This window comes from Hirundo rustica, chromosome 14 (genome assembly GCF_015227805.2).
Source record: "Hirundo rustica isolate bHirRus1 chromosome 14, bHirRus1.pri.v3, whole genome shotgun sequence".
Classification (NCBI taxonomy): Eukaryota; Metazoa; Chordata; class Aves; order Passeriformes; family Hirundinidae; genus Hirundo; species Hirundo rustica.
In genome coordinates, this window is record NC_053463.1 from 2,675,415 (window position 1) to 2,687,956 (window position 12,542).

Here is a 12,542-nt window from a genome sequence, read left to right on the forward strand (position 1 = left end):
ATAATTAGATGTGACTTTTTGCTGGTCCATGGAAGCCCTTTTCCCTCCTCTCATATTCTCACAATCACTCTGCAAGCCCCATCTAGGAAGCAACTTTCAAGGAACAGCTTTATTTTGGGTGTAAAATGAAGAAAATCCCTGGTAATTTCTTGGTGTCCCCTTTACTGTATGTGCAAAGAACAGCTCTTTTCCCGGAGCTTTTAGGTGCTGTATCTCTGGGAAATGGTGTGAAAACTTAAAGAACAGATCACAGGAGCAAGATAATCTGCAGGGAGATTCCCTGAGCTGAATCCATCTGGAAGTTCCCCCTTAGAGCAGCTCTCTTCCAACGTGCCAACATCCTAGAGAAGGGAAGGAGATGGCGTTTCTTTCCCTTCAGTTTCCTTGGAATTGCAGCCTCCCCAGGACCCCAATTTTCCCTCCCTTCCCCTGATTTCAATCCAGAACAATTCCCAAGCCAGCACCGCTGCAGAACAGCCAAGGAGAAGGGATGGGGATCATTTTGCTGCTGTGGGTTGTAATAAACGGCAGCAGCTCCCAGGAAAGCTGTCGTGGTGTGAGATGGATGCTCCTTGTTTTCACAGGAGCAGTGGGATCGGGGCTGGCTGCAACTGCTCGGGGGCAGCCGCTGATAAACGAGCGCTGATCATTGCCCCGACTGCCGAGTCAGGAGGCTTTTATTACTCGATGTTCAACAGCAATTTGGGTCGAATTTCTGGAAGACTTCACTGCCAGGATATTTTATTTTTTTTCCTCGCTGACAAAATGGAAGAAGAAGGTGAAAAAGGAGTGATGGCGGGGAATGGGGGAAGGCAAATCGTTCCCACACAACTCAAACCAGAAAGCTGGAAAATGAAAACAGAAAAAGGGGAAAGAAAAGAAAAGAAAAGAAAAGAAAAGAAAAGAAAAGAAAAGAAAAGAAAAGAAAAGAAAAGAAAAGAAAAGAAAAGAAAAGAAAAGAAAAGAAAAGAAAAGAAAAGAAAAGAAAAGAAAAGAAAAGAAAAGAAAGAAAGAAAGAAAAGAAAAGAAAAAGAAAAGAAAAGAAAAGAAAAGAAAAGAAAGAAAAGAAAAGAAAAGAAAAGAAAAGAAAAGAAAAGAAAAGAAAAGAAAAGAAAAGAAAAGAAAAGAAAAGAAAAGAAGAAAGAAAGAAAGAAAAAAAGAGATTTCTTTAGAAGATTGATTGTTCCTTTTCTAAATTTGCACTTCTAACTCTGAAAGAGTGGGATTCGTGCTCAGGCTGATTTATTTAGCCTGTGGGGGACTGAGCAAGAAGGAGCTCTGTTCTTCTCCATGTACACCCCATGCCCTCAGCAAAATTGCGTTTTTATCGTTGCTGCCACGATATTGAATGGTCCCCCGACTGCAGGTTTTCAGTTTTCTGTTTGACTTTTGTCATTTGATTTCTCTGCTCTCCTCTAAAAAGGAGACTTCGCTGCCTGCCCTTTCTTCTGCTGAGTAATTCCAGCGGGTGTCTGTCAAAGACACTCCTGAAGAGCGGTTTTTTAACCTTTGCCATGCTAAAAGCCCTTTAGCAAAGGTGCTTCTCCCCTCTTCTACCAAAGCTTTTTGATACCTCTGCAGAACCCTGCCCAGGGTGGCTCTGTGCACACTTTCACTGCTGGCACACTCAGCAAACTGTTTCAAGCACCTTCTGATCTGCCTGGGGCCTGAGCTTGCTTGTTTATTCCCAGATGTGATAGAATTGCTGCTGGACCTGAATCTGATGCCTGGTGAAGAAAGGGCTGTGTGGGCTCATTTTCAGACTCTGTATCCCTGCAGACAGCATGATTCAAACTTTCCTGCTTATTGGTGCAACGGAACAGTCAAAAAATAACCGTAACAAAATTGGTGTTGATGATGAAGAAAATTAAATTATAGCTAGGAACAAGGAAAGTTTTTAATTTGATTTTATTTTCTTATATTCTGCCTTCATGGTCTTTCATTAAGACACAGCATTACAGTTTGTGGAAAAGCTCTCATATAAATTTTAAATAATTGTCTCCAGCTAAGATTTGCATTAAGCAGGAACCATGAGTTTGGGAGAATTGGATATTGTCTGAAAACAGAAAGAGCAATTTCTAAACACTGGCTGGCAGGTGCTGCTGGCTGATGGTCTGTAATTTACTGTACTGGGTTTACAAAAGGCCAGGGAGAAGACTGAAGGCTGGCCAGCTGCACGGGGCTGGGTGCATTTGCCTCCTTCTGAGGGAGAAAATGAGGTTATTGCTTGTTTGGAGCTCAGAGCTGACCTGGGCCACTTTGTCTTGGCTGCAGAGAAAACTTTTTTTTTATTTTGTTCACAGTGTGCTGGACAGGGTGGGCAAAATGGGGTTTGATTCAGCAGTGGGTTCAGAACAGGGTCAGGATTCACCCCAAACCTGCCCAGTCAAGCTTCTCCCTGTGGATCATTTCCCAACTTCTGTGTTGTGTCATCACAAATCCTGAGCTCCCATCTGCTCATAGAAATGTACTTGAGTGGCTTTTTGTCCATTCTTCTCGCCAAGTATTAATATTGCAAATGCTCCTGTAATAAATACAATTGAGAGGGATTCGCTGGAGGATGTAAATATTCATCAGTCTTTAATGATTTGCATTTGAATCCAGAAAATTGGCTTATGACTCCTCACTGCTTTTCTCTCGCTCTGATTTCCACATGCAATAAATGCAGGAGGATTAAATACCTGGGGTTCTCTTTGGTCCAAAGCAGACTTTGCTGTCTTCATTTGGAAATAAATCCTTGATTAGCCGGGAACTCAACCTTGTGCATCACTTAATCTGTTCCAATCCTCCACCACGGTTTTGTTTCTAAGAGCTTTAGGATCACTTGTCACTCTCATCTGGAGCAGCCTCTGCTCCTGGAGTTTTTCATTTCCACCAGGCTGCAGCTCAGAATGGGGAACCAGAAAGTGGAAGGGTCTTCTGCACCTCATTTTATAAGATTAGTAGGACCTGGATTAATCAGACAAAGATCTTAGGGGAAAAGCCAAGGTGATAATACAAGATAAATATTGATAATCTGGAGCCTGAATGAATGAGGCACCAAGTGGCCTAAGTTTAAATTGGCTTCAGCAGAACTTGTTTGGACAGAGCTTTTAATTAGTGAGGGTCTTCTTTAGGATGGGCTGTTCTCCTGCCTGTTGAGCATGATATAAAAATTAAATACTCCTAAACAAAAGTGGGTGTCATACGTTTTGCTGTCAGCTATTTTAAGGCTCAGTGTGATAAGCTCACTGTCCTAGTTCTGTGTATCTGCTGATTTATCTGCCTCTCTTATTCCTGAGGGGGTGATGGTTTTGTGTTCAGTTATGGTGCTTCTGTAGGTCCAGGGGATGGTTTATATAGAAAAGCTTTGATAACAACCCAAAAATCTCTGCTGTGGGCAGAAGCCTTAAAAGTGTTGTTATTTTCCAGGTAATTGTGAAAACAAGAACAGAATATCAGCCTGACCAGAAGAACAAAGGAAAACTCAGAGTGCCCAAAATTGCTGAATTCACAGTCAGTTTCACTGATGGGGTAACAGAAAGACTAAAGGTAAGAAATGGTTATTCTGCTGCCGTCTGATGCAAATGCCATTCATTTAAAAATAACTGAATCAAAGTGACAGGAAAGACATAACAAATTTAGCACTCCACTCATCACCAGGGTCAAAGATAGGTTTATCTGCATGAGTGTAAAGATTTTTTGGGGGGGACAGGCATGAAAATACTTTCTTAGCCTACATCTCAAGTAGAAAATGCTTTTATTTCCCAAGGCAAATATGAAAATATATTCCAGCCTAAATTGAAAATAAACCAAGTTTGAATCCTTTTTCTTCTCAAACACTGGCATTAAAAAAAAAAAAAAAAAAAAAAAAAAGTGAAGGTTAATAGAAACATTTTGTTTAGCCTTTTAAAATTCCTTTTGTCTCATAGCCAGAAAACTCTATTTTTTTCAATTTAAAATACTTTATTATTATCATTATATTACTACAGATTAAAAACTACTTCAAAATGCACATTTAAAAAAGTATTAGAGAAGTATCCAAGCATATCCTGTCCTGTAAGCAGTTTTGCTTCAAATGAATTGGAATTTTCTGATGGCAAATGTTTCCTTGGGAAATTTTCAACAGGCTCTACTCAAACATGGAAAGAAACTCATGAATTATTGAGTGCCATCGGTTCCTGTTGACTGCAGCACATTAGAATGGCTCAGTTCCTCCTAAAATTAGACTCCAAATGAGTAGCTGCCAGTTTTTCCTCCCTTTTCACTGGAAGACCTGGTGCTTTTTCTAAACCACAGAGCACGGCAGTGATAGAAATGTGAGATCTGATTGCTCATTTTCAAAGTCAGAGCAAATATCAATAATTTTGAGGAGAAAACAGAGAAAGTGGGCAGTGCCTGGTGACATTCCTGCTCCTTTCAAAGCATAATTTATTCTTAAAAGTTCTGGGAATAAATGTTTATGCATCTTGGGTTGTTTTGTTTGTTTGTTTGTTTGTTTGTTCGTTTGTTTGTTTGTTTTAAGTGGACATCACAGTTCGATCTAAAATTTCTTACCTGCTGTTGATATTTACTCAATTCCTCCCTGAGCTTATTATTTGTAGTAACTATTTACCACCAGTGGTAACTCTCTGTTGTACCAGAGTAAAAATGAATTGACCACGGTTAAATCCCAGTGTTGGAAGCCACAGCAGACATTTCCAGTGTCACACACAAATCAGAACCCGACAGGATGTGCCTGAGAACCAGCACTAAATTTCGAGCCTCCTGGACGGATGTGTTGGCTCTAACTGCAGTAAATGTCCTTGTAGGTGCTGTAAACGCTGGTGCCTCAGTGAGTGTTTAACACTCAGTCCTGCAGCCCTGGAGGCTGTGAAAGGCAGGGTAAAACCACAGAAGGATCTGCCTTTGTTATTTAAAAAAGAACATCTCCTTACACACTGAGTTAATATATAGCTCATGGATAAATCCTATTTCATCTACTCCTTCTAGTGAGTATCTCATTTTTCCTATTCAAATTCCCGAGTTGCTGTTACATTCAAAACTCTCCTCTCATGCATTTTTGCCTCTTCCCATCCTGTTGTTGGTGCAGTTTTCCCATCACTCTCACAGCTCCAGCTGGGAGCCCTGGCAGAGGTGGGAGCTGGGCCTCTTCCTTTAGAGCCTGGCAGCATCACAGTTTCATTTTGGAGCTATTTCCTTTCCCTAAAATCCATATGATTTTCATTCTCTACTCTTCAATGTCATCTTACTCATCAGGCAGCCTCTGCTCTAATACTGGATAAGGCTCTAAGCCTCTCCCTGCCTGCCTTTCATAAAGCTTCCATGTATCCCATTAAATTTGTAGTATTATTTCCTGACAAAATGAGCTCAGATAATAGCTAATATTTATTACCTTTTGTACTTTTTATTGCACCACATTTTTGTCCTGGTGCATATTTTTAGTGAAGTTATTAAAAACCCTGCCCTCTGGTTATAAGCTGCTCTATTATCTGGTACTGATGGAATCATCTTACATTTGGTTTTCTGTAAGAGGAAATCACCGTAAATACTTAACTTCTATGATCCCAGTTTGGCTACATTTTTTAAAGCTTTAAAAAAGATTGTATAACTGTGATGATCATATTCTCTTTTGCCTTTTTGAGGGTGAAAAAGCCCTCCAAGATCATTGAATCCAGGCTGTGCCCATCCCTACCTTATGCCCAGCCCAGAGCACTGAGTGCCGCTTTCAGCCCTTCCCTGAACACCTCCAGGGATGGGGATTCCAAACTTTCCTGTGCAGCCCCTTCCGGTGCCTGAGCACCCTTTCCATGGAGAAATTCCTGCTGATGTCCAAGCTGAGCATCCCCTGGCCCAGCCTGAGGCCATTTCCTCCTGTCCTGGGACTGGCTTCCTGGGAGAAGAGGCTGAGATTCTGTGATTTTGTGCTACAGAAGACCAAGTTGTCTGGAAAAAAATTTGAGACCATGTGAACCCACCAGCCAAGTCCACAGATGCCCTTTTTCTTGCCTTTTGGGTATCTTTTATTGAAGAAACTAATGAATTATTAGACAACTTTCTCACATGAACAAGCCCAAGCCAGAATTTAAGCTTATGCTTGCATATTTTTCATCCATCCAGAATAGCCCAGATCTGAGCTCTTTAATTATCATAAAGAAGAGACTGTCCCTAGGCAACGGTTCTTATTTCACACCAGCTTTTCCAGGAACCTGAGATAGCTTCTGCCTCTTGTCACATCCCCTAATAGATGAGATTATGATTCTCTCCAGCTCAGCACACGGTGTCCTGGAAGTTTGACCAATTAGGCTGATTCTTTGGCTGCATGAGTCAGCCCATACATCCTTTATAAAACTGTTTAAATAGTTGTGTGTAGATGGGTTACAAGAAAATTACGTTAAAACAACCTTATCGTTGAGCCATCCCTACAGAAATTTCTTTTCTCGTTTTACTCCTCCACAGAGAAACAAAGAGAACATTTTTCTAAGCTGACAGGCAGTGATTTATAGACCTTGCCTTCTCCAGACTGCTCCTACCTTTGCAGTGTGCTCCTGTAGGAAGTCTCTGAGCTGCAGAGATCTTGTTTTGCAGTAGCTCTGTGAGCTGAGGTTTCCCAGGCTGAGGGGGAAGGGTGGCTGCTCTTTGCCCTTCATTTGCAGTGCTTGGAAGGGAGCTCCTGTTCCTGGGCTTGGCCATCCTGTGACAACACTGAGGTGTCTTAGGGAGGGTTTGTAAATGTGTCTGTGATTCCTCTGTGGGGTGACAGCTCTAACACCCTGCTCCTTCTCACCAGTGATAGCCCATCTTACAGCTTTTAAAAACAATCTCTCACATGTGAGTAATCATTCTGCCCTTATTTCTATCAGTCCTGAAAAGGGATTGAATCCCTTCTGCTGTTTAAGCAGATTCCCCACCAAATGAAGCCTTGTTATTTCTGGAGAAGAGGGTTTCCAGTGACTCCTTGTCTCTTCCAACCAGTCCAGACAGCACAGAAATCATCCAGCAGCACTGATTTATGTAGACAGCACCAGAAGAGGTGCTGGAGTGGCCTTTCAGTGTAGCCTTACAGAACATTGGGTGGACACCTGCAACTGCTGGCCCTTCACTGGTTTTACACAAACTGGTCTCTTTCTTACACCAGTCTGAGCCCTTTCTCACCACTGCCACAGAACTATTAATTATTTTTAGGAAGGTAATGATTTGTTGACTATTAGCTGGGTGATGGTTACCTCCCATAGTTACCTGACTTCTCAAGTCCTCTACAGTTCTTTCCTTTTCATGGAACTCTAAAATTTTTATATTTTCATATAATTAATTAAGCTCAGTACTTGTCTTTAACAGAACAAGCTGGGAGTGGGTGTACGGGGGAGAAGTTGAGATATTTAAGGTTTTTTTTTTTGCAAGCGATTTATCTACCTGAAGAAATCATCTGCAAGTATTGATGAAGACTGGGAAACTTCATTCTTCTCACTGCAATTTGGCAAGATGCATTTTCAGAGTCACAGGCTGTGTCATCTGTCCCTGTTGAGAGTGCAATGACAAATATTTCTTATCATCAGATCACCCCTCTCCTCCCTCCACCCTGAAACTTCTCTGTCATACGCAGATCCAGGGATCAGCGGATGTAATTACTGCCCACACTTTTCATCAGGTCCTTAAAATGGAGTGGAACCATTCAAATGCTTCTGTTGTTGAAATGCTCATACTGGAACAATTGTTTTCCTCTGACTTAATGCAAAAGATTTAGAACAAAATTGCTTTGTCCCCAGCCTCTACAAAACACTGTGCTGCAAGGATTGTTCATGATCAGACCCAAGCCAATATCTGAAATGCTTGGCTCCTAATTAAGAAAGATTGTTCTGGGCCAGGGAATAATTTCCTGTTGGTAACAGCTTTGCTAAATGGAAGATGCACCCCTGGTTCCCCCACTGGAAGGTGAGGCGTCAAATCCCCAGGGAATTCACACTTTGCTGCACACATGGAGCCCCAAATGTGCAATTCCTGCTCCGCCTTCTCAAACTTCCCAACCATGCCATGGATCCTGCAAACTCCTCCTGGGATGTTCTGCTTTTGCCTCTAGGCTGTTGCTTTATGTTCACAGTTCTTCCTCTAACCCATTAAAAATCCCGTAAAAACTGAGGCTTCCCATTGTACCCATTCATAGGTAAATACATCTCCTTAAATTGTTGGGTTCCCACGGGGCAGGAGTAACTCCTGGTGAAAGGACTCCACTCCTTTTTAATCCTATCAGCACCAGCGTCACCATGACAACTGCCACATCCCATCGGAGTGGCCGCTGGAGGATCCCGTTACCCGACTGATGGATGGGAATTGCTGCTGGGGCTCAGACGCTGCTTTCAGGATCCAGGAGGACAAGGGACAAAGCAGAGGAAAAGCAGAATTGTGCCAGGCAGGCACAGGGGAGCAGGAACTGGCGCCAGCAGCGGGGTTGGGACCGGGGTTTTCTCTTGAACCTTGCACTCAGAGAGGTCTTGGAGAGCTGTCAGTAGGAAGGGCTTGATTTCAGTGTCCAGGGACTGATTCAGAGGAATATTTCCTCCCTTTGGGAGTTCCCAGCTGGCACCAGGCAATCTCCTTTCCCTGTGGACGCAGTGGGCAAGTTCCTGCAGGGGTGTCAGGCAGCTCTTACTGCATCTAAGGGTTCTCCAGACTGCGGTGGATGATTTGTGTGTGGAGCCAAAGCTGCCTCTTTGGAGGCTGAATATTTCCCAGCGCAATGCAGAAGGTCACAGGTTCTCCTTTCCCAAAAAACCACTGCCCAGCCCTGCCTGGCCATGATGCAAACTCACACCTGGGTGGCTTCAGGCTCCCACTCGTGGTGTGCATGCAAGGAGGTGAGAAACGGTGCTGCTCATCTTTCTGCCTGAGCTCAGAAATCCTTCTTCTGAGGATTTCTGAGGAGAGGACAGGTCACATCTGTCCCAGTGGCTCTCCCAGGCGGCACGGGGCAGATTGATGGAGCCATTCCTGATCATCAGTGACAATCAGGAGCTGGGAGGATGAACTGAGAGGGGATTTGTGGCTCAGCTGCCAGGGAACAGACCTGTCTGATCACAGCCCCAGGAATTGCTATAAACCCTGCAAGGTTTCCCCTGTCTGAGTCTGGGGGTTTTGTAAGAACTTCCAGCTAATTCCTTAATTTTTTTTGTACAGGCAAGGGCCCAAAAATGTCCTGTCCATGTCTAAAACACACAAGAAAAACCTATTTTGATTTAACTAGAATGTTCTCTCCTGGCTTAGGGAACACCTAACAAAGCAAAGAAAAAAAAAAAAACCAAATATGTTTTTTTAATAGGAAATGGACCATTCCTTACAGTACATTTTTGTTTTATGTTAGTTTTACACACATAGATACTCTTTTACAAAGTCAGGAAAAGCCTCTCAACTCTATTTTATTTTTGCCCTCTGTGAGCACTAACAGAGCTGAAGAGATTTGTTCAGTTTTGGTTTGGGTTTCTTTTTCCATTTCATTGATTTTTGGGGAGAAGAAGAAAGTGAATTTATATGCAGGAAATCTCTAAAAGTGGAAGTCACAGAGAATATTCACGTGCCTAAATTTTTGTGGGGTACACCCGCTGAAAGTTCACTCTACACACCAGGATATATTGAAGGAAAAAAAGATTTACAGAGCAGAAACCTCAACTGACCCTTGGCTTTAAAGCAAAATACTTGAAAATATTTCCATAAGCCACCACATGGAGATAGCCTGGTGCTAATTACAGGATGTAATTGGCAGTTCCCATTGGGCCTGGAGGATTTCTTACACTCCATCTCTGCCTCTAACACCGCTCTGCACTTACCTCTGCCACCCCACAGGAATCCTGCCTCTTGGGCAATTTTCCTGTCAGCATTTGAGGTGAAATGAAAGATATTTCATGCTGGTGTGGCCACAGTAGAAACAGAGACCAAGCAGGATGGAGGAGCAGGAAAGGATTTTCAGCCGAGTGAAACCAAAGCATAGTTTATTACCTGTTGGGAAGTGCATTTGGAATCTTGTAACCAGACCACTGAATGCTAAAAAAAAATAATAATAATAATAATAATCGAGGAAGTGCAAAGCTTCACTCACACAATTTTCTCCATGCAATGTTTCACTCTCTAAAGCAGCACAGGCTGTGATTGAATGTTAACCAGAGCTGAGCTGCCTCTTGTTGGTACTTGCAGATGTATTAAAGCCTGTTGGGTCGGATCCACAGCTAATGGAACTGGCCTCATGCCTTTGGAGGCAGCATAATCACCTCGATTATTCCTTTCTGTTGTTTGCTTTTAAAAGAGTAGCTCCTGTAAGTCATTTGCAGCAATAAAGCTTCATCTTTCTAATTCAAAATGGAAAGGCTTTTAATTCATAAGTTACCCAGGGGACACTTTGCTCACCAAGTCCTCACTTTGTTCTCCTATAAAGCACCCATATAATAAGTTTTTAAGGAGAAATGGGTGTACTGGACCATGAATGTAGAAATATTATTTCCTACTCATGATGGGAAACATAAATGCTGAAATACAGGTGAATTCGTTGCCCTTCTTGATGGAACAAATTTCCAAGCAATTTTTTCTTCAGGCACAGGAGTGCACTGAACAGAAGCATCTTAATTCATGCAAGCCTGACCTTTGGAAGAGGGTAATTTCTCATCTCAGCTTTTCCCTAGAGCCGACCTGATCCTTGGCTGTGGCATGGTGGTGGTCTTTGGGTGGTTTTGCCTCAGAAAAAGGCAAAATTTGGAGAATTTAGATGTTTGCAGCTTTGGGTGGCTGTCATGGGGTTGTCTGAGTGGGGAGTGAGCTCTGGAGCTGGGTTTGGAGGGATGTCAGGTGTCAGGAAAAGGCAGTAGCAGAGCAGGGAACACAACCTGCAGTTCCAGGTGTGGTGCCAGGAGCTAATCCCTGAATCCATTCCTGCTCAGGGCTCCCAGAGATTTCCCTGCACCAAATCCAACATCAGGGAGGAGTAAGAGGGGACGACTTTGCATTCATGAGACTGTGCAGAGGTTGAGTCTTGGCAGGCAAAGGGCAGGCAAGGAGGCAGTTTATTGATGGCTTGATTTATCTTGTGTCCCTGTTAATGCATTTAAAAAGGGCCTGTGATGAGCTGAGGCATCCATTGCCATGTCCCACGTGGAGTGACCGGAGGAAATGTCACAGCCAAGGCTCTGCCAGGGCAGCGGGGAAGGGCTGCACGTCAGGAAGGCTTGGAGAGGATGTTTCTGCCTGCTGCAGTCCCACTAATTGAAAAAACACCTCAATTTAGGGATCTGGAAGGAAGCCTCTTCCAGCATCACTCAGCTCCTGAAGTGGGCTGCCAGGTGTTCTCAGGATGTGGCTTTGGGAAGAAAAGCTCCTTTCTGAGTGGTTCTTGAGTCACCCCACTTGTTTAATTTGGGGGTCTGCTTAATTTCTTTTGGAGGTAACAAACACAGAATCATTGAATGGCCCGGGCTGGGAGGGACCTGAAAGATCACCTGGTTCCAGTGGGAAGGGAAAATTGAAAAAGAAAGAAAATATTCTTATAGGAGGAGGGGAAAAACACCTTTATGAACCTGTCTGGTCTGCCAAAATGGCCATGTATTTATTTGGTGTTCCTAGAAACAACATCACCCCATCTCACTAAACCCGCCTTCTTGATGAAGGAATTTTTCAATGGCATTAAATGGCAGAAAAGAGAAAGCAAATCCAACAGAGCTTTTTATTTACCTAAATGGAAATTCACTGATACTCGTTGGTGAAGCAGCCTTATTTAAAATGGCATTTAGAACTTCCATAAGGAACGGGGGCTTGGAAACAGAGCCATGAATTTTCCATCCAAGGGGTTTGACTTGGCACAGGGAGATGTCACGCAGCCCGCAGCTGGCACCAGACACTGTTAAAAAGATCTGAGGCTATTAGTGCCTAAACAGCCACTAGAAATTATATTACATGATGGAGACTGGCTAATATAATTGAGCCAGCTAGTTATTGTGTGCATAATTTAATTATTTGACAAATTGCTTAGAAACACGGTGTGCTCATTCCACACTCGTGCTGTTCTCACAGCTTTAGAAGGCGCAGAGCAGAGGAATTGCTGGTGGCTATCCTGGAAAAGAGATGTTTCTTTTTTCGATTTGCAAACTTGGAGAGGTTCTCTGGTGCTGTCACAGTGGGCTGGGGTGTGCAGAGATGGGAGAGCCCAGGGGGACGTGGCTGGAAGGGGGAATTGGCTCAGAGACAGCCAGTGCTGTTTCAAGTGAAGCTTTGGGATACTTGGATAAATGAGCCTCTCTGTACCCTGTGAGTGTTCTGGGCTTTGATTGCTGGGCTGCGTTGGCTGAGAGAAACCATGGAATAGTGGAGCAGAGAATCCCAGAATGGTTTAGCTTGGAAGGGACCTTAAACCCTCTGCCACGTGCAGATAGTGGACATTTCCCACTATCCCAGGGTGCTCCAAGCCCTGTCCAGCCTGGCCTTGGGCACTTCCAGGGATCCAGGGGCAGCCACAGCTTCTCTGGACACCCTGTGCCAGGATCTCCCCACCCTCACAGGGAAGAATTTCTTCCCCAAATCCCATCTAACCC

The 12,542-nt window shown here is 43.5% G+C and overlaps 1 protein-coding gene across 1 annotated transcript in view; it reads left to right on the forward strand.

Moving 5' to 3' along the window:
* NSG2 (neuronal vesicle trafficking associated 2) overlaps nt 1-12,542 on the forward strand; it is a 31,323-nt gene that overhangs the window by 9,501 nt on the left and 9,280 nt on the right. Inside the window, exon 3 of the mRNA XM_040077861.2 lies at nt 3,412-3,531. Coding sequence (XP_039933795.1) covers nt 3,412-3,531 — 120 coding nt within the window. The remainder of the gene's footprint in view (nt 1-3,411; nt 3,532-12,542) is intronic.